The sequence below is a fragment of the Nelusetta ayraudi genome, unplaced genomic scaffold, assembly GCF_046127955.1.
Source record: "Nelusetta ayraudi isolate G7.1 ecotype Tasmania unplaced genomic scaffold, CSIRO-AGI_Nayr_v1 ptg000057l, whole genome shotgun sequence".
NCBI lineage: Eukaryota > Metazoa > Chordata > Actinopteri > Tetraodontiformes > Monacanthidae > Nelusetta > Nelusetta ayraudi.
In genome coordinates this window covers 570,816-592,942 of record NW_027466107.1, presented here as the reverse complement: position 1 = coordinate 592,942, position 22,127 = coordinate 570,816, and the positions used below count along the sequence as shown (strand labels likewise).

The window sequence follows — 22,127 nt, the reverse complement described above, 5'->3', positions numbered from 1 at the left end:
GTTATATATTTAAAAAGTACCCGTGTGTATGCGTGCGTGCTTGTGTGTGTGTGTGTGTGTGTCTGTGTGAGTGTGTGTGTGTGTCTGTGTGTGGGGTTAGCTGCTTCCACCCCTGAACAGCTGGCATCTCTATTTAAAACACCCGCCTCCTCTTTCTCTTGATTTCTGACTGAATTGGTGTTTCTTTTCTTTGTGGACATTCTCAGAAAAAAAAAATAAAATGAAAAATTATCTGTTGATGTTAAATCTTCAGTTCTCTCCGAGGTCATGAGAGGAGGTTCGAATGGGTTTGGCGGTCTGGGTGTGCGGCGGTGGCAGCGGGAGGAGCTTTGCTGAGTTATCGATACTGAAGAATCCATGAATGTTTTTGGTGGGCCACTCCGGCTCGCCCCGTCTTTCTGTTCAACAAATTAATATATTAAATGATGATCAGTAAATAATGTTATTGTTGCGTTATCGCAATTGTTAAAAAAAAAAAAAAAGAAAACAAACACACATATGAAATAACCTGTATCATTGGTGCCTGACTGTAGCTACATTTTGCTTTTTCTGCCTTTCATTTTTAATCTGTGGATAAATTCGTATTTTAATTAAAAATTTAACCAGAAAGGAAGGCAACAGGTGTCTCTTGTGTTGTGCGTTCGGCTTTTTGGACTTTGGATTTTTTCAAGGTATGTAAATTTTATTTACTCTACACTTTCCAAGTAAGTAAAGAACAGACTATTCTTTTACTCTAGGCGGATTTTCATTTAAAACAAAAAAAAAAGAAGAAAAAAGGATGAACTGTGCTCAATATGGGACCTTCAAGGAAACTTTTGTTTTCACTTTGGTGGTAACCTGCTGCTCCAGCAGCCTCCCTGTGGTGAGTCAGGGCATTCAAACTGCACAAGGATCTGGCTTTGTTTTTTTTTCTCTCTGGAATAAACAAGAACTCAATCTGTGTCACAGATTCGGGGGCATACAATCACACCTGCCAAGTTTGCTATTTCACAAATGAACGCAGGAAGTGGCTTTTATTACGTCAAGTCATCGCTCGCTTGGCAGTGGAGAGAAAGGTCGCAGATGAAGATGTGGTTTCAGAGCCGTGAGCTGAGCGACAACATGTTATTGAGAGAGGTGTGATGTCAGGAGCTCTGAGCACGATAACGCTGTAAACAACTCTGTAGCGTAGCTACTTTTATACCGAGTATAGCCATTTGGGCCATCATGGAAATCTATCGTACTTGGTATCATAAAGTACAAGTACGGATGCCAGAATTTCCTCATTTTCAAAAGACATGATCAAACAGTTTAGAATTTCCAACACAGAAGTAGTTACACGGATATGGGTCACTGCTAAATCTCTGATCTCTCACAACTGCACACATGGGTAAATGCATCACACCACAATGACAAATGTAACACTGGCACGTGTCCATTATTTTGAGTGGCTAAAGAACAAAGTGAACACCAAGATTAATACAGTAATATTGCTTTTCGTAAATATTGATACTGCCTTGATACCCTGCCACACAATTGTTCACATTTTCAATTTTAGTTCAAGTCATTTAGGCTCAAGACCGTGTCCACTTTACAGCTAAAAGGTGTCGCGGGGTCATTTCTGTGTAGTATTATGGTTTAAAGGGAAGTCTGGCTCTTGGAAAACACCTCAGCGGAATTCTGCCGTGGGAAAGTCCTGGAGATTCTGCCTGACTGGCCGACAGTTTTGCTTTCTGTTGCTTCCTATTGGCGTGGAGAAGGAACTTACTTTGACTTCCTGTTTCCGAATATGGCCAAGAACGTGTCTCATTCGTTTCGTCACGGCGCGCGCTGCTCACGTCGTCGGCGGAAGAAAAGAAGTGACAGATGGAAAAAGCCTGCGAGGTGTGACGCCTTCAGGGCCCACAAACTGGACTCCGCCGTCGGAGCTTCTCACCGCGTCCAGGCGACTTGAATCTCTCTCTTACGTCTTCCGGCTGATTCCATGGATTTCAAATGCTTCATTTTGTTGTATTTTCAATCCACAGACCCATCATTTACGATGAAATACCACTGTGTAAATGTTGTAATGGTGTTTAGACCACGTCAACTATTCAATAATAATATTGAATAGAGAAACGTTCAATGGGCAACGTGTTGTCTCACATTAATGGGTTACAGTTGGGTTTAATTAGGACTCAGTCTAGCATTTACTTAAAAGGGTCTATATATTCATATGTCAACTTCCAAAATAGACTGATCAGCAGAGACTCCCGGTTCTCCCTCGACCTGTGAACGCACCACTACGCTCACCCTTCGTTTGTGACTCATTTGGCAGCGAGAGCGGGGAAAAAACAAAAAACAAGAGCGCGTCTTCGTGAGGCACCTCCCACCGAGACTGAAACTGGTATCAGCTGAAGGAAGAGACCGGACCTGACAGTTACACGAGTGTCTCTCGTCAGGAGCGTCTCTGGATCTTTACTGCACAAACACTGACACTCACACACCTGTTCAACATGGGATTCCTTCTGACCAAGATGCTGGCTGTGTTCGGCGACAGAGGTGAGTTTGTCATCAGTTTGTTTGATTTTGTATTTTGGTCATTGAGTTCCTGTATATGCTATTTTAAAGCCTTAAAAGATATTTTTTATATATACATATATATGTGTGTATATATATATATACATACATATATATGTACATATATACATCTTAAACATTCTGTCCCGTCTTTCTTTCACTTTCTCTCTCAACTTTTAGATTGTTTATATATATATATGTAAAACTTTAAGTACCCTAAACACTGTCAGAGCGGTATTATAATACGTCATGAGTGACAGATTAAATTTTTCTGTCTCGGCAATCATTGTCAATGTTTTTAATCATATCTCTGTGTCTCATCAAGTATTGGTGGACATTATATAACCCTAGTTTATGAAGGCACCTGTTAATCTTTTTTCCTTATTTTCTTTTTTTTTGTTTTATGTTTCCACAGAACACAAAGTGATCGTTGTGGGCCTGGACAATGCAGGGAAGACCACTGTCCTTTATCAATAGTGAGTGTCTGCTTTTTGATTTTTGTTTTTTAAATGTGGACTTTGATTTGCGTGTTAAGCTGTTTTAACTTTTTGTTTCCTCCAATCCCACCAGTCTGACGAAGGAAGCCGTCCACACGTCGCCCACCATTGGCAGCAACGTGGAGCAGATAACTGTGCGCAACACACACTTCTTGTTTTGGGACATAGGAGGGCAGGAGAGCCTTCGTGCCAGCTGGTACTCCTACTACGGCAACACTGAGGTAAGGACCCCCACTAACACATCACAGACAGTTTAACGGTTGTTGTTTTTTTTAACACTTCACTGGGAAAAAAATATCCTGTCATTTTAAAGGGCCTTTGCTATTCAATGATGTCACAAAGGGCTGTAACAGCTCGCTATTAGCTCTCGTGGGTTAGTGGCAACTCTCGTAGTGCCTCACAGCCGCCTTATTTTTCAAATATGTCCAACAAATCAGGCTATAAGTTTTAGCAGGAAGGAGGCTTTAAACAGGGGGCTAACAATGTTACCTGGCATCAAGAGACGTTTGAAGATAATGAATTTGTGCATAGCCGCTCCACTGATGTCTGCGATGAATAATAAACACGATATGGGACTAGATCATGCAATGGATGTAACTACAGTAATTGGTGTTACAAGAAGAAGAAAGATTCCAAAGGTTGGTCGGCCAGGACACATAAACCCTTCATAGCTTTTTAACCATTCCAACCTGCTGCGTTGAGCTGATAATATCACAGTTACATAATCATTCTTACAGCACTGGCTTAATGTCCCATTCTTTATCAGCAGTTTCTGACCAGATCAGCAGTTCTCACACTAATAAGTCATTAATTCTGACACCGTGGCCTGTTTTTTGTTTTCTTTTTTTTTTTTTAGATCGTCATCCTGGTGGTGGACAGCACTGACCGTGAACGTCTCACCATCACCAAAGAGGAGCTGCACAAAATGCTGCGACACGAGGTAAAACGTAAAACCATCTGTATTTAGCAGCGTTTGAACGCAAACCCGCCGTTGTTGTTGCCTGAGGCCATTCACCTGTCTCTGAAAAGAGCGGGCTTATTGCGACACGTTACAAACGCACGATGATGAAATTTTGCACTACATGCGTCAGCATGTTGAAATCTCACTGGGCATATTGTTCTTTGTTGTCAGAGGTGTCGTTGGGACATTCTTTTCTCTTTCCACACCTTTTTTACTATGGCACCATGGGTAACCTTCTGCATCTTGCCTTTTGTAGGACCTACAGAACGCATCTATTCTCATTCTGGCCAACAAACAGGACATGAAGGGCTCCATGACAGCGAGGGAGATCTCCGACTTCCTTACGCTCAACACCATTACCGGGCACCCGTGGCACATTCAGGCCTGCTGCGCTCTCACTGGAGAAGGGTGAGTCTGACACACCTTAAACTCTCCCTTTTGTTTTCAGTGAGCGTGAGTGTATTCACCATCATCACATCTGAGTGAATAATCCTGAGACATGATCAAAACGCCAGCTGGAATAACCGCTGTTCTTTCTCTTCTTGTTCTCTTCAGTCTACCTGCCAGTCTTGACTGGATGAGGTCCCAGATTATTACCAACTAGGCAACGGCTGCAAAACGTCCTCATTAAAATACCAAGATGACCTCAAAGGCCAATCAGAGCCAGGATATTTTCAGTGTTTTGGCGAAGAGGAGCACAAGTCACGGGAGCCCCGCCGCCGCAGACTGTGTTTCAGTCCTATGGGAAGGGGCCTCAGGTCCATCCGTGGGTCTGGTTGACCCATAAATTGAACAGTGAAGCCTCAATGATCAGAGGGATCAGATGGAGCAGATCAGTTCCTTCCTGACTAGTGTTGTGACATTCCACACATATTTGCCTGATATGTTTGAAATGGCCGACTGACATTGCCTGTTAGCGGAAGTATTTTCTGAAGCACTGGAAATTTGTTTAGCACATGAACTTTACACAAGCTGTGACAAAACCAAAATTTATTTCCTTACTTTGAATAATGAGTTATGTGGAGAACATAACCTCCAGAAAATCAGGAGGAAAATCATGGATGTTCTTATGAAAAAAACATGTTCTTTGATTCCCTCGTGTTTTTGTTTTGTTTTCAAGTGTGTTTTTTACGTTGATGTTTCATGGCATTATCTTCAACTTCATGAAAACCGTAATCACTGAAGAATATAACGCGAGTATAAAGTGACAAGTTTCTATGGACATACTGTACCGTAGTTCCAGTATTCTCCTTTTTTGCCTTGTTGGAGCTGCAGCTGTAAAGACAGTGACAGGTAGAAACTTTTATTTTGCCAAAAAAAAGGTGCTTATTTATTAAAACAATAAGAAGAAACTCCTCCAAGATGTTATCTGTATATTACAGCAATAGGAGATAGGGCTCAAGGCTTCTGAATGCTGTTTTAAATGTAAATGTTGTATAATAATAGTGTAAGTTTCAAATAAATAAATAATATATTTGCAAATAAAACCTTTTGTGTTTTACTGTGGTTTAAGGTAATGGTCACTGTAGCACTGTATATGTATATTGTATATGTATATCAGTAATTATTTATTATTTTATACCTGTGTGCCGCTATCTTATTTCTATTTTATTTTTTATTTATCTGTGTGCTGCTATTTTTTTTTTTTTTTTTTAAATCTGTGTGCTTAAATTTATTTTTCCATCTGTGTGTGCTGCTACTGCTGCTGGAAGTCTTAATTTCCCTGAGGGAGTCATCCCAAAGGGATCAATAAAGTCTCCATCTATCTATATATCTATCTATCTATCTATCTAAAAGAAAACAAGCCTCAAAATAAAACAGAATACTATCTGGGTGACATTGTAGATGTTTTATATATAAATATTTATAACACTAAAGTTTGTTGTTTAAAATTGCGAGGTATGTTTTATGGCGACAGCATAAACACTAAACACTAAGCAAAAACAAAAACAAAAACAGGGGGCATCCGGATTTGAACCGGAGACCTCTTGATCTGCAGTCAAATGCTCTACCACTGAGCTATACCCCCGCATCTATTACGAACGCCTGTTTTTTAGAATTTATAGTTTGCTACAAAAATCAACTCTTGAATCTGCGTGAACGTGTGTTGGCTGCCTTCGTTTCGATACGGACTCTCACCCGAACGACTGTTTTCAGGATCACGTTTCGTACCGTTAGCAAAAATGTGTGCGTGTTGCAAGCGGAAGCGTAACTGTGTCGTGACCTGCTGTAGCTGTGCCACGGAGAAATGTCTCCCCCTGTCGGTGCTGTGGAGCTACTTTGGCCTTCGGTTTCAAAGCGACAGATACCTGTTGCCTGTTGCTTAAACGAGTGGAAATCACGGTGAAGAGAAAATGAAAAAAAAATGTCAAATTTTGTCGTGTTGTCGTTGCTGTTACGTGCGGGCTTGTGAGTGACCGTGAGAAATTTACTCAGGAAAAGGTGTCGCATCGTGGATTCGTCCCTCATTAATTGAGACAACACGTTCCAGGTGAGGTTCTGCGCGTTTGTTAGAAGTCGCGACCTCTCAAATCCTGCTCCTGTCTAAATTCCAGAGTGTGGCTCGTTTTGCCATTCCTGTATTTGATGGCCATATAGGTGCACAGACACAGTGAACTCTTCTTCGTCTCTTTTGAGCTCAAAACATCAACTGACCGAGGTGTTTGGAACTGACACCAAACCCACAGCAAACTACCATTGAATAAGCTCTAATTCTGGAAAGAAAAAAACACCACACAACACATATCTGATAAGATCCCTCCTGCAGCTCACCGGGGAAACTAAGGAATGAGAAGAATTTCATTCCATTCACCCAAGTAGTTGATTTCTCATGTTAGCTCCATGTTCTTTCCCACCCACTATTTCTTTATTCTTGTGGTCACGTTTCAGTAAGTAACCTGTATGCCCCGGTAAACCTGCATGTCCTCGGGTTATTTCTAATTGAAGTCCATATTTGTCATGATTGCAACTTTTTTCTGGCTACATACTCAATAGCAGTTACTACAATAGCCATGCTTGTTTACTCTCCCAACCTTTTTAAAATTTGGCATTCATTGTCCATTTTTTTTTTTTTAAAGTGGTGAGATATACCACATGTCTCATGACACTCCCTTTTTTGTGAACTTCACATGTCATCACATTTCATTTGTGAAAAAAGAGAGTTTTGTGTAACCAATAAACAAAAAGGCCAAAGGAGGAAGAAGAATTTCTATTATTCAGGGGGGGAAAGGGATGTTGCAGGAACCGATACTCTTGGATATTTGTGAGTAAAGTGCTGTAAACTTGTGCAACATGTGCTATGTCAAAATGTGTTATGTTACAACTGGTCTGATGGTCAAAACTCAGGTGTGGGCAGACCTTCCTCCCTGTTGTTCCAAAGCCTCATCTTGTTTGACTTTAATCACCATGGCAACGGACAGAGAGGAGGAGAGAGAGGGTGTAACTGTAAAGTCAGGGTGGTGAGTGTGCAACAAGAGGGGAGAAGACTTAGGAGTGGACTGACGGGTGGAAGTGCGGCTGATAGAGAACTGTAACGGGACAAAAAAAGAGACAAGCCTTTTGACCAAATTATCAATACTTTTATTTTTTTAACCTTGTTTTTGCCCTTTTTGCGGTTGCGCCATGCTTTCCAGTTTGGCGATGCTGTTCCTGTGCTTGCACCAAACAGTTTGGGGTCAACAGCAAACAGGTGAGCCACAGCTTTTCTCAATACACTGTCCTTCCTCCCTTCCCCCAAACTCAGCTGACAGGTGGATGTTTCTTGCAGCATCTCCACATTTTTGCTCGTCATTGACCTCTTGCTCTCGGCTGAAGGCTCCCATTCTGTCCTGCTTTACCACACTGTCGCACCACGTTGCGGCTCGTCTCTGTAATTTAAGACACCAACAAGCCACGAAAAACTTTGCAGGATTTTCCGAGTGGCAGCAAATAGACGTGTTTTGCACTTTTTTTGTCTTTAAACGCCAAAGCGAGTGACCTAGTTTGCAATAAAAACCTAAATACCCTTTTCCGCAAGCATGCGTCTGAGTCAAAACAACAAACCACAAGAAGCCTGTCTTTTATTTAAAATTAGATGTCAGTCTTGCTTCTGCCCACATACGAGACAACCAGAGGCGTTTCAGGAGCGTGGATATGTATTCATCTTGCAACACAGGTTGCCTGCAACATGACGTGTCAGTGTTCAGAATCTTGCAAATAAAGTATTGTTGTCTGTGAGTAATTATATCGTAATGTAAGCTACTCGCTTTTTTTCTGAAAATATTTTGGTCCAGAGTGATTCTTCCACATTAGACTAAAGCAGAAAATAAACCATGAGCGACCTCCATGTTTGGAATCTTGTGCTGCTGACAAATTTTGTTTAACATGTAGCAAATTAACTAGAAGTTAAATGTTATTTTTGCTGCAAAAACTTTCACTTTGTTTGGAAAAAGGAAAGAAAAAAGGTCTCACGTGTTGTGAATGGTGACTAACAAGCATGTATGTGTTTTCTTAGACAGCAAAAAAAATGATGGAATATAAACAGTGGTGTGTCAACAGCCAAATGACTTGTTCTCTGACTTCACTTTGGACAGACTTCAATAAAACAGCTGTTTTCACGGCTAGAAATCACTTCTTTCTTTTTTTTTTCCCCCTGCAAACGCTGCTGACATGATATACCCGTGTCTCTGGTGGATGATGTTGCAGAGTTCCAGGGCTGCACTGCCAAGTGCCAACTCTTGCAGCACTCGTCTGAGGAAGGGAGTGTCCTCTCCATTGGGTTGACCACTGGCACAGGAAACAAGCATTCTAAATTCTAAATGTTTTGCTTTCGTGGTCGCTCACAGAACGGACAGAGGTCACTTTGCCGCCATTTTATTATTACTTGTGTTTGAGAAAAGTGGCTCCTTAGAAAGAATTCTCAGACCAAAAAGATATGCACTCCTAATGCATTTTTTCTAATTTCCGTAAAAAAAACAACAAACAACAACAAACAACAACCCAGACATACTGTGTTTAGCACAAGTCCAAATTCATTGATTCTCTGGTGTTTTTATGGATTAAAATGTTCATGTTCAGTAGTATAAATATCTACCTTTATGAGCATATATCTGCACACAATATACCACAGATGTCACAACAGGGTGGAGCAAACGACTACAGCTGCTTCAGCCACGCACAATCGAGGGCGGGTAGGGGGTTGCGCCGAGGTCAACACATGGTTGTCACTTTGGAAGCATGTGAAGTGGAGTATGTTTTTCGCTAACAGCTGAGGGAAGTTAACGGTGTGGGTGGCGTTTGGAGCAGCATGACACCCACACAGTCTGAATTTGGCAGGGGAGTCAAGGAAACCGTAAGTCTGTTAGCTTTTCACACGGAAACACCGGGATCTGATCCATGTCATCTAAAGGTTTTACTGGCAGAGAAGCTGGACAAAGGTTGCTGCCTGACAAAGTTTGGAAATTTGGAATGCACTCTTGTAAACCAAGCTGGGCTCCAGAATCTTCATGTACATCAAAGAACGACGGCAGAGCAGGGAAGGGTTGGGATTTTATTTTGATTCCGATAGTGTGTGAGTGTTCTCATTGTGTGCCAGCAGAATTAGGCGAGGGAGGCATGGCCTCAGCATTTGCATGTTTGAGCATGGAAATGTGTTCAGAATGCTGAATTTTATTTGACAGTTTGTCAGACCTCCTAAACAACTGGGTTTGCGTGCTTATTCTCTCATAAACACCGTGTATTATAAAGTGAGTTTGATTAAAGGTGGGGTTCGTTTCACATCGACATAATAAACTCTACTATGAACGACATCCACTTTTTCTACCAGAAAATGTAGATTGTTAAAAAAAAAAAAAAAAAAAAGAAAGAAAGAAAGAAAGGCATTTGGACGTATAAGCAAAACGTGCAATTGAATGTGCATGATGACAGTTTAATAGTTCACCAATTGTTGCATAATCTGTTCCAACGAGTGAGCGCAACCTGCTTGGAAAAGGCGTTCGGTCATAAATGCCCAAGACGTAAAAGTGATTTATTATTTTTCTGTCTTGGCTCTTTCGGCCATTGTGGCCAGGAACCCGAGTTTCATTGGAAACACCTGAGGTGAATCTGCAATCTCGAAAGGTTTCATAAAGATGTGCGTTGGCTCACACCTGGACCACGAAATAAATCATTTTTTATGAAACGCAGGTAGGTGTGTGGGGGAAATAAATATGCCCGTTAGCTAAACTAGTAGCTAATTGTGTCATTACGGGTCCTAGCTTTAGCCAACTGGAAAAAAATTAAGTTGGAACATTTCAGTCCCCATTAAAGACACGGAAGCGACGTTCTACATTTAGTACTTTCCAAAGACTTAGTTTGAACATCAGTCCCAACTAGGCCGTCTTTTCAGCGACATATTATTAGCCACCACACAACAGCGGCGACTCACGTTTACATGTGCATGGAGAACATTTAACACAGAGAAAATGTTTGAGCTCGGGCTTCCTAGCCGGACCACTGAACGATCCAGTAGTGTCGCCAGAGCTCAGTTCTACTCTGTTCAGTCTGACAGCGGTCCCGGCAAGCAAACACCGCAGCAGCAGAGGCGAACTCTTCGCGGCAGCCGAGCTGTCCACGGCATACCAGCAGTGTGCCTGCACGGGAAACTGAACGTGGCGGAGTGATTCGCTCGGCTTTTTTTTTTTTTATTTTTTTTATATCATTATGAAAAGAAACGGTGCCATCGCGCCAACAAATGTCTCCCGTAGTTTGCTGAAAGCCGTAAAAGAAAACAGCAAACGATTAGTACAGGAGACCGTCCGAATTTAGGGTTAGTAGTGACACTCCGTCAAAATGGAGCGCGCTTCAGTGGTTTATATAGTCTACGTGACGTCATTGCCGTAGTCGACCGAGAAAAGCGCAGCTGGCAACTAACTACCGTAATGTACCAAAAAGACGATCAATAGATAGATAGATATTTAGCTCGCAACTAAGTACTGTAATGTTTTCAAAGGCTGAAAAGAAATTAAATGAAATGTGGGATGAGTCAACTCACTTGAAAAAGATCACTTCAGCTCAATGTTTTTCAAATTTTTTATTAACTTTTTCAACCATATCAGCCTATTTAAATCCAAGACAGAGAGTTGGACAGCAGTCAAAGTCAACCAAGGGTCGTGAATGAGTCGGACATTCTTTTAAGTTCAAGTAGAAACCCAGATGTACAGTTGCCCAAATCCACATGAAATCAGATGCCTTTTCTCTTTAATATGGTGTGGTTAACAATTCAGACATAAACAAAGGATGTGTGGTTTGAAAGAACATAAAACACAGCATACCTCCACCAGTTTGCTTACCGTATATGGGTTTCATTGCAAGTTGGTTCTGACAAATTTGGATTTCATCCATCAGGGAATGTCATTTGTTTTGTTTTTCTTCATTCTAATGGCTCCAACTGACCAGACAAACAATGGGATTGTTGGAGACTTTTCAGAAAGGAGCCAAACCAAATTGTAATAGTGTGTCTCTTTCTAATGTTGAGAATGAGAATCAACCTGATGGTCATTGTTCTGGGCAGATTACAGGTTCATGACCTCGAGGACACACAAGGAGTCAACTGGAGCTGACAGTCGCCCAAACCAAGGCCGCGCTAGGGCAGGCAGGGCGATCCAGGGTGGAGCTGTGACCAATGCCACCTTAGTGGACCGCTTGAGCGATGTGGTGGTGAGTCCTGCGCCACAGTGTTTCTCATCACTGTAATGGCTGGTGTCATTTTTGCTCTTTAATGTGTCACAGCTGTTTAAGTTGGATCTTGAGGGTGTCCTGTTTTGAAAAGCCTCGACTTCACTCTCTCCCACACACTGAGAGATGTAAACAGCCTCTGACGTGTCCTGGGTGATTCCACTCTAAACCAATCCTCTGTGTTTTTCTTCCTTGCAGGAGGACCCTGTCAAGTACTACACTTGGCGCACTTTTGGCCCACATGACCAGCGCACACGAGAACTGTGGGTAGACATGAGTGACATTCGGCGCGCCGACGTCAGAGTTCATGGCATACTGTCAAATTCGTACAAGCAGGCTGTGGTGAGTTTTGATTAAAATGCATGTGTGCGTGTGTGTTTGTGCGTGTTTTGATGTGGGGGGCTTTCCAGGTACACCTTTTCACAACAGTTTCAGTTGTGCCTGAGCAAAGCCAGTGTTAAAAAAAACCCCAATACAGACCATTTCCTCTTTATGACAACAAACAGCAAAAGTCATCAGCAATTGAAAGCCATGTCGCTTCTAAATGATGGGAGTGCATGTTTTCACGATAACAAAGACAATACCTCTAATTATGAAACAGAAACAATACAACCTTACTGCAGGGATGGGGGTATAGCTCAGTGGTAGAGCATTTGACTGCAGATCAAGAGGTCCCTAGTTCAAGTCTGGGTGCCCCCTCTAAACTTTATAGTGGAAAAAGTAATACATATATATGTATGTATGTATATGTGCATACATATACACAATCATATACAGTATATACAGATAACATATAATGGGTTACACTGCAAAACAGATAACCTCTGATTCTGTATTTGCAAAATAAATAAATAATAAATAGCCAAACACTGGACAATAGAGCTGAATTGCTAACAAGTTCCATCAGACCCATGCCGGGCCGTATTGCACGATGTTCAACCAACACTCTCTCTACACAGTACACCCCTTGACATGACTGCTATCTTCTCCTTCGATTCACCTCACTGTCACCTCTAGCTGTTTGTCTGCCACTCTGGATCTGGAGCCCTCCACAGCTCTGCCCCATTCCCTTACACCCTGAAATATACCCATGATTAGAATCTCTCCAAAAAGCCATCTTTCAAAGCAAATGTATTAACTTAAGTACTATCTTTTATTTCACAACTTGTTAGTGTCATTGAAAGACAAGTTTGTCGTCAGGGGGTATAGCTCAGTGGTAGAGCATTTGACTGCAGATCAAGAGGTCCCTAGTTCAAGTCTGGGTGCCCCCTCTGAACTTTGTTGTATGAAAGGTAATATACACATTTATATGTGAGTGTATGTGTGTAAATATATACATTTACATAACATAAGGAGTATAAAGATAACATATAATGGCTACACTGCAAAACAGATAGCATCTGCATTTGTAAAATTCCATGGGAATAGTTATCAAGAACTCCAGTAAGGCTTTGGTGAGGTAAGAGTCGTCTGAGAGGTTACGTTCACACTGAGCAACAAAATCCAGTTGGAAGAGCTGAATTGCTAATGAGTTGCATGCCGGCCCGTTTTGCACCATGTTAAACCAACACTCTGCACACGTTCCGCCTGCCTTTCCTTGAATACACAATGGAGTTTTTAGCGGGGGTATAGCTCAGTGGTAGAGCATTTGACTGCAGATCAAGAGGTCCCTAGTTCAAGTCTGGGTGCCCCCTTGGCTTATTTCTTTTCCATACTTCTCTGCACCCCTTGACATCACTGATATCTTCTTTGATTCACCTCACTGTCACCTCTAGCTGTTTGTCTGCCACTCTGGATCTGGAGCCCTCCACAGCTCTGCCCCGTTCCCTTCCAGCCTGAAACATCCACCCAGTGGCCATGTTTAGAATGTCTCCAAAAAAGCCATCTTTCAAAGACATAATATTAACCTGTTATCATTTATTTCACAAGTTGTTAGTGTCATTGAATGATAGGTTTGTTGTCAGGGGGTATAGCTCAGTGGTAGAGCATTTGACTGCAGATCAAGAGGTCTCCGGTTCAAATCCGGATGCCCCCTTTCTTTTTTCATTAAGTCACATTGCCACATGGTTGTCTTGGATGGAAGGTCAGATAATCAAACACTTGAAATAGGCTGCATGTGGCAAAAGAAACACTTTCAGAAACGTTTTCTGTTCTATCAGTGTTTTTAGGATTCGGCTTCTCTAGGTGAATCTTTGTATCCAAACTACTTTACATCACTGCTCAGATCTTTTTTCTCAACTCACCTTACTGTTGACTCTGTCTCATCACACCTTATGCGGATGGGTCACCTGTGAGGGGGTATAGCTCAGTGGTAGAGCATTTGACTGCAGATCAAGAGGTCCCCGGTTCAAATCCGGATGCCCCCTTTGGTCTTTTTCTTTGTGCAGTTACAATGTGAAAAATTAAGAGAAGCCCAGTTGCCGTCACTTTGCCACATGGTTATTTTCCAAGGAAGGTCAGACAATCAAACGCTTAAAATAGACTGCGTGTCTGGAAAAACAACTGTTTCAGAAACCTTATCTGTTGTGTCAGTGTTTATAAGATTCTGCTTCTCAAACTGAAACTTTGTGTTCAAACAATTTTACATCACTGCTCAGGTCTTTTTCCTCAACTCACCTCACAGTCACTTCTGTCATTTTTTAGGTTTGTGGAGCAGGTGTGGGGGGTATAGCTCAGTGCTAGAGCATTTGACTGCAGATCAAGAGGTCCCTAGTTCAAGTCTGGGTGCCCCCTCTAAATGTCATTGTCTTTATAGTAGAAAAAATAATATATATATGTGTGTGTGTTTGTGCATACATATACACAATCATATAAACTATATAAAGATAACATATAATGGGTTACACTGCAAAACAGATAACCTCTTATTCTGTATTTGCAAAATAAATAAATAATAAATAGCCAAAATTCCATGGCAATAGTTATCAAGAACTCCAGTAAGCCTTTGATGAGATAAGAAGAGACTGAGAGCTTACGTTCACACTGGACAATAAAACCCAGTTGGAAGAGCTGAATTGCTAACAAGTTCCACCAGATGCATGCTGGGCCGTTATGCACGATGTTCAACCAACAGTCTGTGCACACGTTTCACCTGCATTTCCTGGAATACACAGTACACCCCTTGACATGACTGCTACCTTCTCCTTCAATTCACCTCACACCTCTAGCTGTTTGTCTGCCACTCTGGATCTGGAGCCCTCCACAGCTCTGCCCCGTGCCCTTCCAGCCTGAAATATCCACCCAGTGGCCATGTTTAGAATCTCTCCAAAAAGCCATCTTTCAAAGTGATCGTATTAACCTAAGTACTATCTTTTATTTCACAAGTTGTTAGTGTCATTGAAAGATAAATTTGTTGTCAGGGGGTATAGCTCAGTGGTAGAGCATTTGACTGCAGATCAAGAGGTCCCTAGTTCAAGTCTGGGTGCCCCCTTGGCTTTTTTTCTTCTCCAAACATCTCAGCACCCCTTGACATCACTGATATCTTCTTTGATTCACCTCACTGTCACCTCTAGCTGTTTGTCTGCCACTCTGGATTTAGAGCCCTCCACAGCTCTGCCCTGTTCCCTTCCAGCCTGAAATATCCACCCAGTGGCCATGTTCAGAATGTCTCCAAAAAGCCAAAGTGAATTTATTAACTTAAGCGTTATCATTTATTTCACAAGTTGTTAGTGTCATTGAAAGATAGGCTTGTTGTCAGGGGGTATAGCTCAGTGGTAGAGCATTTGACTGCAGATCAAGAGGTCCCTAGTTCAAGTCTGGGTGCCCCCTCTAATCTTTATTGTATGAAAAGTAATATGTATATGTATATATGTGTGTAAATATATACATTTGTAAAATTCCATGGGAATACTTATCAAGAACTCCAGTAAGGCGTTAATGAGATAAGAGTCATCTGAGAGGTTCCGTGCACTCTGGACAACAAACTCCATTTGGAAGAGCTGAATTGCTAATGAGTTGCATCAGATGCATGCCAGGCTGTTTTGCACCATGTTAAACCAACACTCTGTGCACACGTTCCACCTGCCTTTCCTTGAATACACAATGGAGTTTTTAGCCATGTAGCTGGGGGTATAGCTCAGTGGTAGAGCATTTGACTGCAGATCAAGAGGTCCCTAGTTCAAGTCTGGGTGCCCCCTTTGCTTTTTTTCTTCTCCATACATCTCTGCACCCCTTGACATTACCACTATCATCTTTGATTCACCTCACTGTCACCTCTAGCTGTTTGTCTGCCACTCTGGATCTGGAGCCCTCCACAGCTCTGCCCCGTTCCATTCCAGCCTGAAACATCCACCCAGTGGCCATGTTTAGAATGGCTCCAAAAAGCCATCTTTCAAAAACATAATATTAACCTGTTATAATTTATTTCACAAGTTGTTAGTGTCATTGAATGATAGCTTTATTGTCAGGGGGTATAGCTCAGTGGTAGAGCATTTGACTGCAGATCAAGAGGTCTCCGGTTCAAATCCGGATGCCCCCTGTCTTTTTTCATTAAGTCACATTGCCACATGGTTGTCTTGGATGGAAGGTCAAATAATCAAACACTTGAAATAGGCTGCATGTGGCAAAAGAAACACTTTCTGTTGTGTCAGTGTTTTTAAGATTCTCATTCTCAAACTGAATCTTTGTATTCAAACAATTTTACATCACTGCTCAGATGTTTTTCCTAAACTCACCTCACAGTCACTTCTGTCATTTGTCAGGTGTGTGGTTCAGGTGTGGGGGGTATAGCTCAGTGGTAGAGCATTTGACTGCAGATCAAGAGGTCCCTAGTTCAAGTCTGGGTACCCCCTTGGTTTTTTTTCTTCTCCAAACATCTCTGCACCCCTTGACATCACTGATATCTTCTTTGATTCACCTCACACCTCTAGCTGTTTGTTTGCCACTCTGGATCTGGAGCCCTCCACAGCTCTGCCCCGTTCCCTTCCAGCCTGAAATATCCACCCAGTGGCCATGATTAGAATGTCTCCAAAAAGCCATCTTTCAAAGTGATCGTATTAACTTAAGCGCTATCTTCTATTTCACAAATTGTTAGTGTCATTGAAAGATAGGTTTGTTGTCAGGGGGTATAGCTCAGTGGTAGAGCATTTGACTGCAGATCAAGAGGTCTCCGGTTCAAATCCGGATGCCCCCTTTGGTCTACTTCTTTGTGCAGTTACAATGTGAAAAATTAAGAGAAGCCCAGCTGCCGTCACTTTGCCACATGGTTATTTTCCAAGGAAGGTCAGACAATCAAACGCTTAAAATAGACTGCGTGTCTGGAAAAACAACTGTTTCAGAAACCTTTTCTGTTGTGTCAGTGTTTTTAAGATTCTGATTCTCAAACTGAAACTTTGTATTCAAACAAGCAGGTGTGGGGGGTATAGCTCAGTGGTAGAGCATTTGACTGCAGATCAAGAGGTCCCTAGTTCAAGTCTGGGTGCCCCCTCTAAACTTTATTGTATGAAAAGTAATATACACATTTATATCTGAGTGTATGTGTGTAAATATATACATTTACATAACATAAGGAGTATAAAGATAACATATAATGGCTACACTGCAAAACAGATAGCATCTGCATCTGCATTTGTAAAATTCCATGGGAATAGTTATCAAGAACTCCAGTAAGGCTTTGATGAGGTAAGAATCGTCTGAGAGCTTACGTTCACTCTGGACAACAAAATCCAGTTGGATCAGATGCCGTTTTGCACCATGTTAAACCAACACTCTGTGCACACGTTCCGCCTGCCTTTCCTTGAATACACAATGGAGTTTTTAGCCATGTAGCTGGGGGTATAGCTCAGTGGTAGAGTATTTGACTGCAGATCAAGAGGTCCCTAGTTCAAGTCTGGGTGCCCCCTTGGCTTATTTCTTTTCCATACTTCTCTGCACCCCTTGACGTCACTGATATCTCCTTCAATTCACCTCACACCTCTAGCTGTTTGTCTGCCACTTTGGATCTGGAGCCCTCCACAGCTCTGCCCTGTTCCCTTCCAGCCTGAAATATCCACTCACTGGCCATGTTTAGAATGTCTCCAAAAAGCCAAAGTGAATTTATTAACTTAAGCGTTATCATTTATTTCACAAGTGTTAGTGTCATTGAAAGATAGGTTTGTTGTCAGGGGGTATAGCTCAGTGGTAGAGCATTTGACTGCAGATCAAGAGGTCCCTAGTTCAAGTCTGGGTGCCCCCTTGGCTTTTTATCTTCTCCATACATCTCTGCACCCCTTGACATTACCACTATCATCTTTGATTCACCTCACTGTCACCTCTAGCTGTTTGTCTGCCACTCTGTATCTGGAGCCCTCCACAGCTCTGCCCCGTTCCCTTCCAGCCTGAAATATCCACCCAGTGGCCAAACTGCTTTACATCACTGCTAAGATCTTTTTTCTCAACTCACCTTACTGTTGACTCTGTCTCATCACACCTCATGCGGATGGGCCACCTGTGAGGGGGTATAGCTCAGTGGTAGAGCATTTGACTGCAGATCAAGAGGTCTCCGGTTCAAATCCGGATGCCCCCTTTCTTTTTTCATTAAGTCACATTGCCACATGGTTGTCTTGGATGGAAGGTCAGATAATCAAACACTTGAAATAGGCTGCATGTGGCAAAAGAAACAATTTCTGTTGTGTCAGTGTTTTTAAGATTCTGCTTCTCAAACTGAAACTTTGTATTCAAACAATTTTACATCACTGCTCAGATCTTTTTCCTCAACTCACCTCACAGTCACTTCTGTCATTTGTCAGGTGTGTGTTTCAGGTGTGGGGGGTATAGCTCAGTGGTAGAGCATTTGACTGCAGATCAAGAGGTCCCTAGTTCAAGTCTGGGTGCCCCCTTGGTTTTTTTTCTTCTCCATACATCTCTGCACCCCTTGACATCACTGTTGTCTCAGTGGTTTTAAGATTCTGCTTCTCAAACTGAATCTTTGTATTCAAACAATTTTACATCACTGCTCAGATCATATGTCAGGTGTGTGGAGCAGATGTGGGGGGTATAGCTCAGTGGTAGAGCATTTGACTGCAGATCAAGAGGTCTCCGGTTCAAATCCGGATGCCCCCTTCCATTTTTAGTTTTTAACTTACTTTGTCACTTTGCCACATGGTTATCTTGGAAGGAAAGTCAGATAATCAAACACTTGCAATAGACTGCATGTGGTAAAAGAAACACTTTCAAAAGTTTTCTGTTCTATAAGTGATTTTAAGATTCTGCTTCTCAAGCCACAACCTTGCACCTTCTTCTCCCAAATACTTCACATCACAACTCTGATCTTTTTCCTCAACGCACCTCACAGTCACTTCTGTCATTTGTCAGGTGCGTGGGACAGGGCAGGCAGGTGTAGGGGGTATAGCTCAGTGGTAGAGCATTTGACTGCAGATCAAGAGGTCTCCGGTTCAAATCCGGATGCCCCCTTTGGTTTTTTCTTTGTGCAGTTACAATGTGAAAAATCAAGAGAAGCCCAGCTGCTGCCACTTTGCCACATGGTTATCTAAGGAAGGTCACACAATCATTCAAAATAGGCTGCATGCGGGGGAAAAAAGTGTTTCACAAACTTTTTCTGTTGTGTCGGTGTTGTTAAGATTCTCCTTCTCAAGCCGAATCTTTGTATCCAAACTACTTTACATCACTGCTCAGATCTTTTTCCTCAACTCACCTCACTGTTAGTTATGTCTGTTTGTCTCCCACTGGACACCTCAATCGCATTAGCTAGCTGTCAGGGTGTATAGCTCACTGGTAGAGCATTTGACTGCAGATCAAGAGGTCTCCGGTTCAAATCCGGATGCCCCCTAGCATCTTAAATACATATATAAATGTAGAATGCATGTTATCCACAGATGCACCATGCTCAGCTCCAAGGATAATTTAAAGCCAGGACATAACTGAGCATTAAAATGTCTTGCGCTTTCTTTGTGTGTGTCTCTCTGCAGGTTGTCGCTCTGTCGTTTGACTTCCCTTACTATGGACATTACCTGAAGCAGATTACCATAGCAACAGGGGGTACGTTTGATTCTCCAGCAGATGTTGTAGTGACCTTTGCAGCATATGTTCAAAGCGGTGGAGGGGTGTTGTAAGGTGACAAGGTCCTGTTGACTCTAACATATGTTTCATTTCTTCCACTTGGTCTGTTTCTTTTCCTCAGGGTTTGTCTTTACAGGGGACATAACCCACCGTTTGTTGACAGCGACCCAGTACATCGCCCCGCTAATGGCTGATTTTGACCCCAGTCACTCCAAAGACTCCATTGTGCAGTATTTGGATGATGGTGCTGTGTGTTTTTGAGCGTTTCTTGGTCATCGATGTTGCCTGATAACTTGTCTAACTCCTGTTTCCTGTTCAGGCGAGATGTTTGTGGTCCAGTGGGAGCAGGTCAGACTCTCTCGGATGCAGTCCAAAGGGGGCTTCACCTTTCAAGTCGCGCTCCACAAAACAGGAAACATCACGTTTGGCTACCGGGAGGTGGGACCTGCATATTTTCGCTCTGAGCACATGTTCTCTTTAAACATGACGTCTGCACTGCATTCATTTGCATCACAAATGAATGTGTGCATTCATTTGGGATGACTATTTTCTGCTTAATCCCTGTAAATCAGATTCCCCTGCCGTTAGACATGATCAGTTCAGACGATCACCCGGTTAAGGTTGGCTTGTCTGACGCCTTCATGCTGAAGCAAACTATTCACGAGTACCATCGCTTTGAAATAAACACCACAGAGATCACCAGCTTCTCCGCTGTTGAATTCACCGCACTGCCAAGTCAGTGATCCCCATTTTTACAATGCCACGGTTAAAGTGTTGTTTGAATTAGGGCGCAAGGACACTAACACACCTCCCTGCGTCTCTGTGCAGCCTGCCTGCAACTTAACAGTTGTGAACTCTGCCTCTCGTCCAGCCAAACCTCTGACTGCCGCTGGTGCAACATTCTCCAGAGGTGAGAAGGACTTTGGGGCAGTTCCCACACTGAGTCATTCACACCACAGGCTTTACATACATATTGTGTGCATTAGGTGCTCTGATGGCATGGACAGACACAGGCAAGAATGGCTGGACAATGCATGCTCACTTGAGGTATTAAGGGAAATTTCATGCTTTTTTTCTTATTTCCACGTTTCTAAAATTGACACATTTGCATTTATAAAATGCAGAGTGAGAATGCAACCTGTGGGGTATCCTCCACGGTCCAAAGTACCACAGGTTCAACCGAGATACAGGAAGTGACCTCATTGACCCCTCGGCAAAGAAGCTGTGACAGTGAGGATGAGCGACTTTATGTTTGTAGAATCTGGGTTTGACTGTGTCAAAGTTTTCTTTCAAAGGCTGAAAACATTGTCTTCCAGTCATCATGACATTAATCTTTTCTCTCTTCCCACAGGTGTGACCAAACTTCAGATACTTCAAACTGGTAATGTTGATTGTTGCACTTACTCTTTATGAATGACTATTTTAAAAGACTATAGAATATACAATGTCATAATCCTGTGCAAAGATGTGACTACAGATCCTTCAACCAAGAGTGACCTGTGGATGAGCACAGGAGTGATTGTCGGTATAGCAGCTGCTCTAGTCTTACTGTTGACTTTGATAGTTGTGGCTCTTTACATCAACTACCACCATCCTAACACTGCGTCTCCTCTTTATGCAATTCAGGTGAGCTCTCTGCATGTTTCAAACTTGTCCTTACAGTACAAACACACATGCGTTACTGTACAAGTCTGGAACAAGTCTGGTAGAATTTTAATGTCTTAACATCTTTGGTGTTATTATAGAGACGCAGGGACCACTGGCCCTCCTGGAAGTTTCAAAAACAACACCCCAGTTACACGGAAGTGGAGGGAGAGGGTGCTGAAAAGGACTGCATTGTTGAAGCTGGGGCTCACTGAAATAACGCGACACTTTAATGTGACACTTGCATTGAGCTGATTGACATTCAAGTGTCAGAAAGAGCAAATTCTAAGAAATTGTAATCATTTTTGATTGTGGTGGTTTTATGAAGATTACATTTTACCAACCCGTTGAACTGAATTATCTCCTCTTTACATGTATCTTGGCTGTTTATATTTTTAGGGGGAAAAAAACAGATTGGAGTAAAATCTGAAGTTCACGCAAAAGATGTTTTAAAAGACAAAAATGACTTTAAGTGCTGTGTTTGCGTATGGTTGATTAAACTAATTATTATGTCGGTCTACTCGCTCTTTTAAAGCATAGGATTCGTTAAAAATGACTATTATATTATATTTTAAAGCAATGGATTGAAAACCTATTTTCTTTTAAATATATATATATATATATATATGTTCATAGAATCTGGAAACGTGATGTTTTATAGCCTGCATAAGGGAACCCGTTCTACACATGTAGTACATATCCTCTGCCAGCAGGGGTCATTCTGACCAAAACAATGCCATGGCCAAGTAGGACACTATTGGGAGTGAACGTGGCAGCAGATGTGTAAAAAATGCGATCAG

The 22,127-nt window shown here is 42.2% G+C and overlaps 2 protein-coding genes and 21 non-coding genes across 24 annotated transcripts; 22 read left to right on the top strand and 1 right to left on the bottom strand.

The window, feature by feature from the left end:
• The first annotated feature begins 2,364 nt into the window (after nucleotides 1-2,364).
• arl5c (ADP-ribosylation factor-like 5C) lies at nucleotides 2,365-5,483 on the top strand. The gene is made up of 6 exons (XM_076038714.1): nucleotides 2,365-2,520; nucleotides 2,954-3,014; nucleotides 3,109-3,256; nucleotides 3,892-3,975; nucleotides 4,253-4,404; nucleotides 4,552-5,483. Exons 1-6 carry the CDS (start codon nucleotides 2,475-2,477, stop codon nucleotides 4,598-4,600), a joined length of 540 nt encoding a protein of 179 aa, XP_075894829.1. The 5' UTR covers nucleotides 2,365-2,474; the 3' UTR covers nucleotides 4,601-5,483.
• A 470-nt stretch (nucleotides 5,484-5,953) lies between these two features.
• Nucleotides 5,954-6,025, bottom strand: trnac-gca (transfer RNA cysteine (anticodon GCA)). Its single transcript has one exon. It is a non-coding gene; the product is annotated as a tRNA-Cys (tRNA).
• Nucleotides 6,026-7,305: 1,280 nt separating this feature from the next.
• Nucleotides 7,306-21,682, top strand: LOC142896814 (plexin domain-containing protein 1-like). 2 transcript variants are annotated; one of them, XM_076038736.1, is made up of 13 exons: nucleotides 7,306-7,684; nucleotides 11,525-11,670; nucleotides 11,890-12,030; nucleotides 19,593-19,662; nucleotides 19,805-19,927; nucleotides 20,003-20,121; nucleotides 20,256-20,418; nucleotides 20,512-20,593; nucleotides 20,670-20,730; nucleotides 20,808-20,913; nucleotides 21,035-21,064; nucleotides 21,149-21,309; nucleotides 21,429-21,682. In XM_076038736.1, the coding sequence occupies exons 1-13, from the start codon at nucleotides 7,618-7,620 to the stop codon at nucleotides 21,540-21,542; spliced, it is 1,383 nt and encodes a 460-aa protein (XP_075894851.1). In that variant the 5' UTR covers nucleotides 7,306-7,617; the 3' UTR covers nucleotides 21,543-21,682. The 2 variants fall into 2 exon arrangements, with proteins under 2 accessions (XP_075894851.1, XP_075894850.1); XM_076038735.1 differs by having other exon boundaries at nucleotides 11,887-12,030.
• On the top strand, nucleotides 12,316-12,387 carry trnac-gca (transfer RNA cysteine (anticodon GCA)). The gene has a single exon. It is a non-coding gene; the product is annotated as a tRNA-Cys (tRNA).
• trnac-gca (transfer RNA cysteine (anticodon GCA)) lies at nucleotides 12,888-12,959 on the top strand. The gene has a single exon. It is a non-coding gene; the product is annotated as a tRNA-Cys (tRNA).
• trnac-gca (transfer RNA cysteine (anticodon GCA)) lies at nucleotides 13,311-13,382 on the top strand. Its single transcript has one exon. It is a non-coding gene; the product is annotated as a tRNA-Cys (tRNA).
• trnac-gca (transfer RNA cysteine (anticodon GCA)) lies at nucleotides 13,652-13,723 on the top strand. Its single transcript has one exon. It is a non-coding gene; the product is annotated as a tRNA-Cys (tRNA).
• trnac-gca (transfer RNA cysteine (anticodon GCA)) lies at nucleotides 13,983-14,054 on the top strand. Its single transcript has one exon. It is a non-coding gene; the product is annotated as a tRNA-Cys (tRNA).
• Nucleotides 14,350-14,421, top strand: trnac-gca (transfer RNA cysteine (anticodon GCA)). Its single transcript has one exon. It is a non-coding gene; the product is annotated as a tRNA-Cys (tRNA).
• trnac-gca (transfer RNA cysteine (anticodon GCA)) lies at nucleotides 15,047-15,118 on the top strand. The gene has a single exon. It is a non-coding gene; the product is annotated as a tRNA-Cys (tRNA).
• Nucleotides 15,385-15,456, top strand: trnac-gca (transfer RNA cysteine (anticodon GCA)). The gene has a single exon. It is a non-coding gene; the product is annotated as a tRNA-Cys (tRNA).
• On the top strand, nucleotides 15,753-15,824 carry trnac-gca (transfer RNA cysteine (anticodon GCA)). Its single transcript has one exon. It is a non-coding gene; the product is annotated as a tRNA-Cys (tRNA).
• trnac-gca (transfer RNA cysteine (anticodon GCA)) lies at nucleotides 16,094-16,165 on the top strand. The gene has a single exon. It is a non-coding gene; the product is annotated as a tRNA-Cys (tRNA).
• trnac-gca (transfer RNA cysteine (anticodon GCA)) lies at nucleotides 16,407-16,478 on the top strand. The gene has a single exon. It is a non-coding gene; the product is annotated as a tRNA-Cys (tRNA).
• trnac-gca (transfer RNA cysteine (anticodon GCA)) lies at nucleotides 16,748-16,819 on the top strand. The gene has a single exon. It is a non-coding gene; the product is annotated as a tRNA-Cys (tRNA).
• On the top strand, nucleotides 17,042-17,113 carry trnac-gca (transfer RNA cysteine (anticodon GCA)). The gene has a single exon. It is a non-coding gene; the product is annotated as a tRNA-Cys (tRNA).
• On the top strand, nucleotides 17,457-17,528 carry trnac-gca (transfer RNA cysteine (anticodon GCA)). Its single transcript has one exon. It is a non-coding gene; the product is annotated as a tRNA-Cys (tRNA).
• Nucleotides 17,789-17,860, top strand: trnac-gca (transfer RNA cysteine (anticodon GCA)). The gene has a single exon. It is a non-coding gene; the product is annotated as a tRNA-Cys (tRNA).
• trnac-gca (transfer RNA cysteine (anticodon GCA)) lies at nucleotides 18,119-18,190 on the top strand. The gene has a single exon. It is a non-coding gene; the product is annotated as a tRNA-Cys (tRNA).
• trnac-gca (transfer RNA cysteine (anticodon GCA)) lies at nucleotides 18,432-18,503 on the top strand. The gene has a single exon. It is a non-coding gene; the product is annotated as a tRNA-Cys (tRNA).
• Nucleotides 18,655-18,726, top strand: trnac-gca (transfer RNA cysteine (anticodon GCA)). Its single transcript has one exon. It is a non-coding gene; the product is annotated as a tRNA-Cys (tRNA).
• trnac-gca (transfer RNA cysteine (anticodon GCA)) lies at nucleotides 19,006-19,077 on the top strand. Its single transcript has one exon. It is a non-coding gene; the product is annotated as a tRNA-Cys (tRNA).
• Nucleotides 19,382-19,453, top strand: trnac-gca (transfer RNA cysteine (anticodon GCA)). Its single transcript has one exon. It is a non-coding gene; the product is annotated as a tRNA-Cys (tRNA).
• Nucleotides 21,683-22,127: the final 445 nt, after the last annotated feature.

Excerpts from the sequence above, each read along its gene's own strand:
- arl5c (XM_076038714.1), top strand. The coding sequence starts at position 2,475 with ATGGGATTCCTTCTGACCAAGATGCTGGCTGTGTTCGGCGACAGAG. Across the intron at positions 2,521-2,953 it reads GGCTGTGTTCGGCGACAGAG|AACACAAAGTGATCGTTGTG; the intron begins GTGAGTTTGTCA and ends ATGTTTCCACAG. Across the intron at positions 3,015-3,108 it reads ACCACTGTCCTTTATCAATA|TCTGACGAAGGAAGCCGTCC; the intron begins GTGAGTGTCTGC and ends CAATCCCACCAG.
- LOC142896814 (XM_076038735.1), top strand. The coding sequence starts at position 7,618 with ATGCTTTCCAGTTTGGCGATGCTGTTCCTGTGCTTGCACCAAACAGTT. Across the intron at positions 12,031-19,592 it reads ATTCGTACAAGCAGGCTGTG|GTTGTCGCTCTGTCGTTTGA; the intron begins GTGAGTTTTGAT and ends GTCTCTCTGCAG. Across the intron at positions 19,663-19,804 it reads GATTACCATAGCAACAGGGG|GGTTTGTCTTTACAGGGGAC; the intron begins GTACGTTTGATT and ends TCTTTTCCTCAG.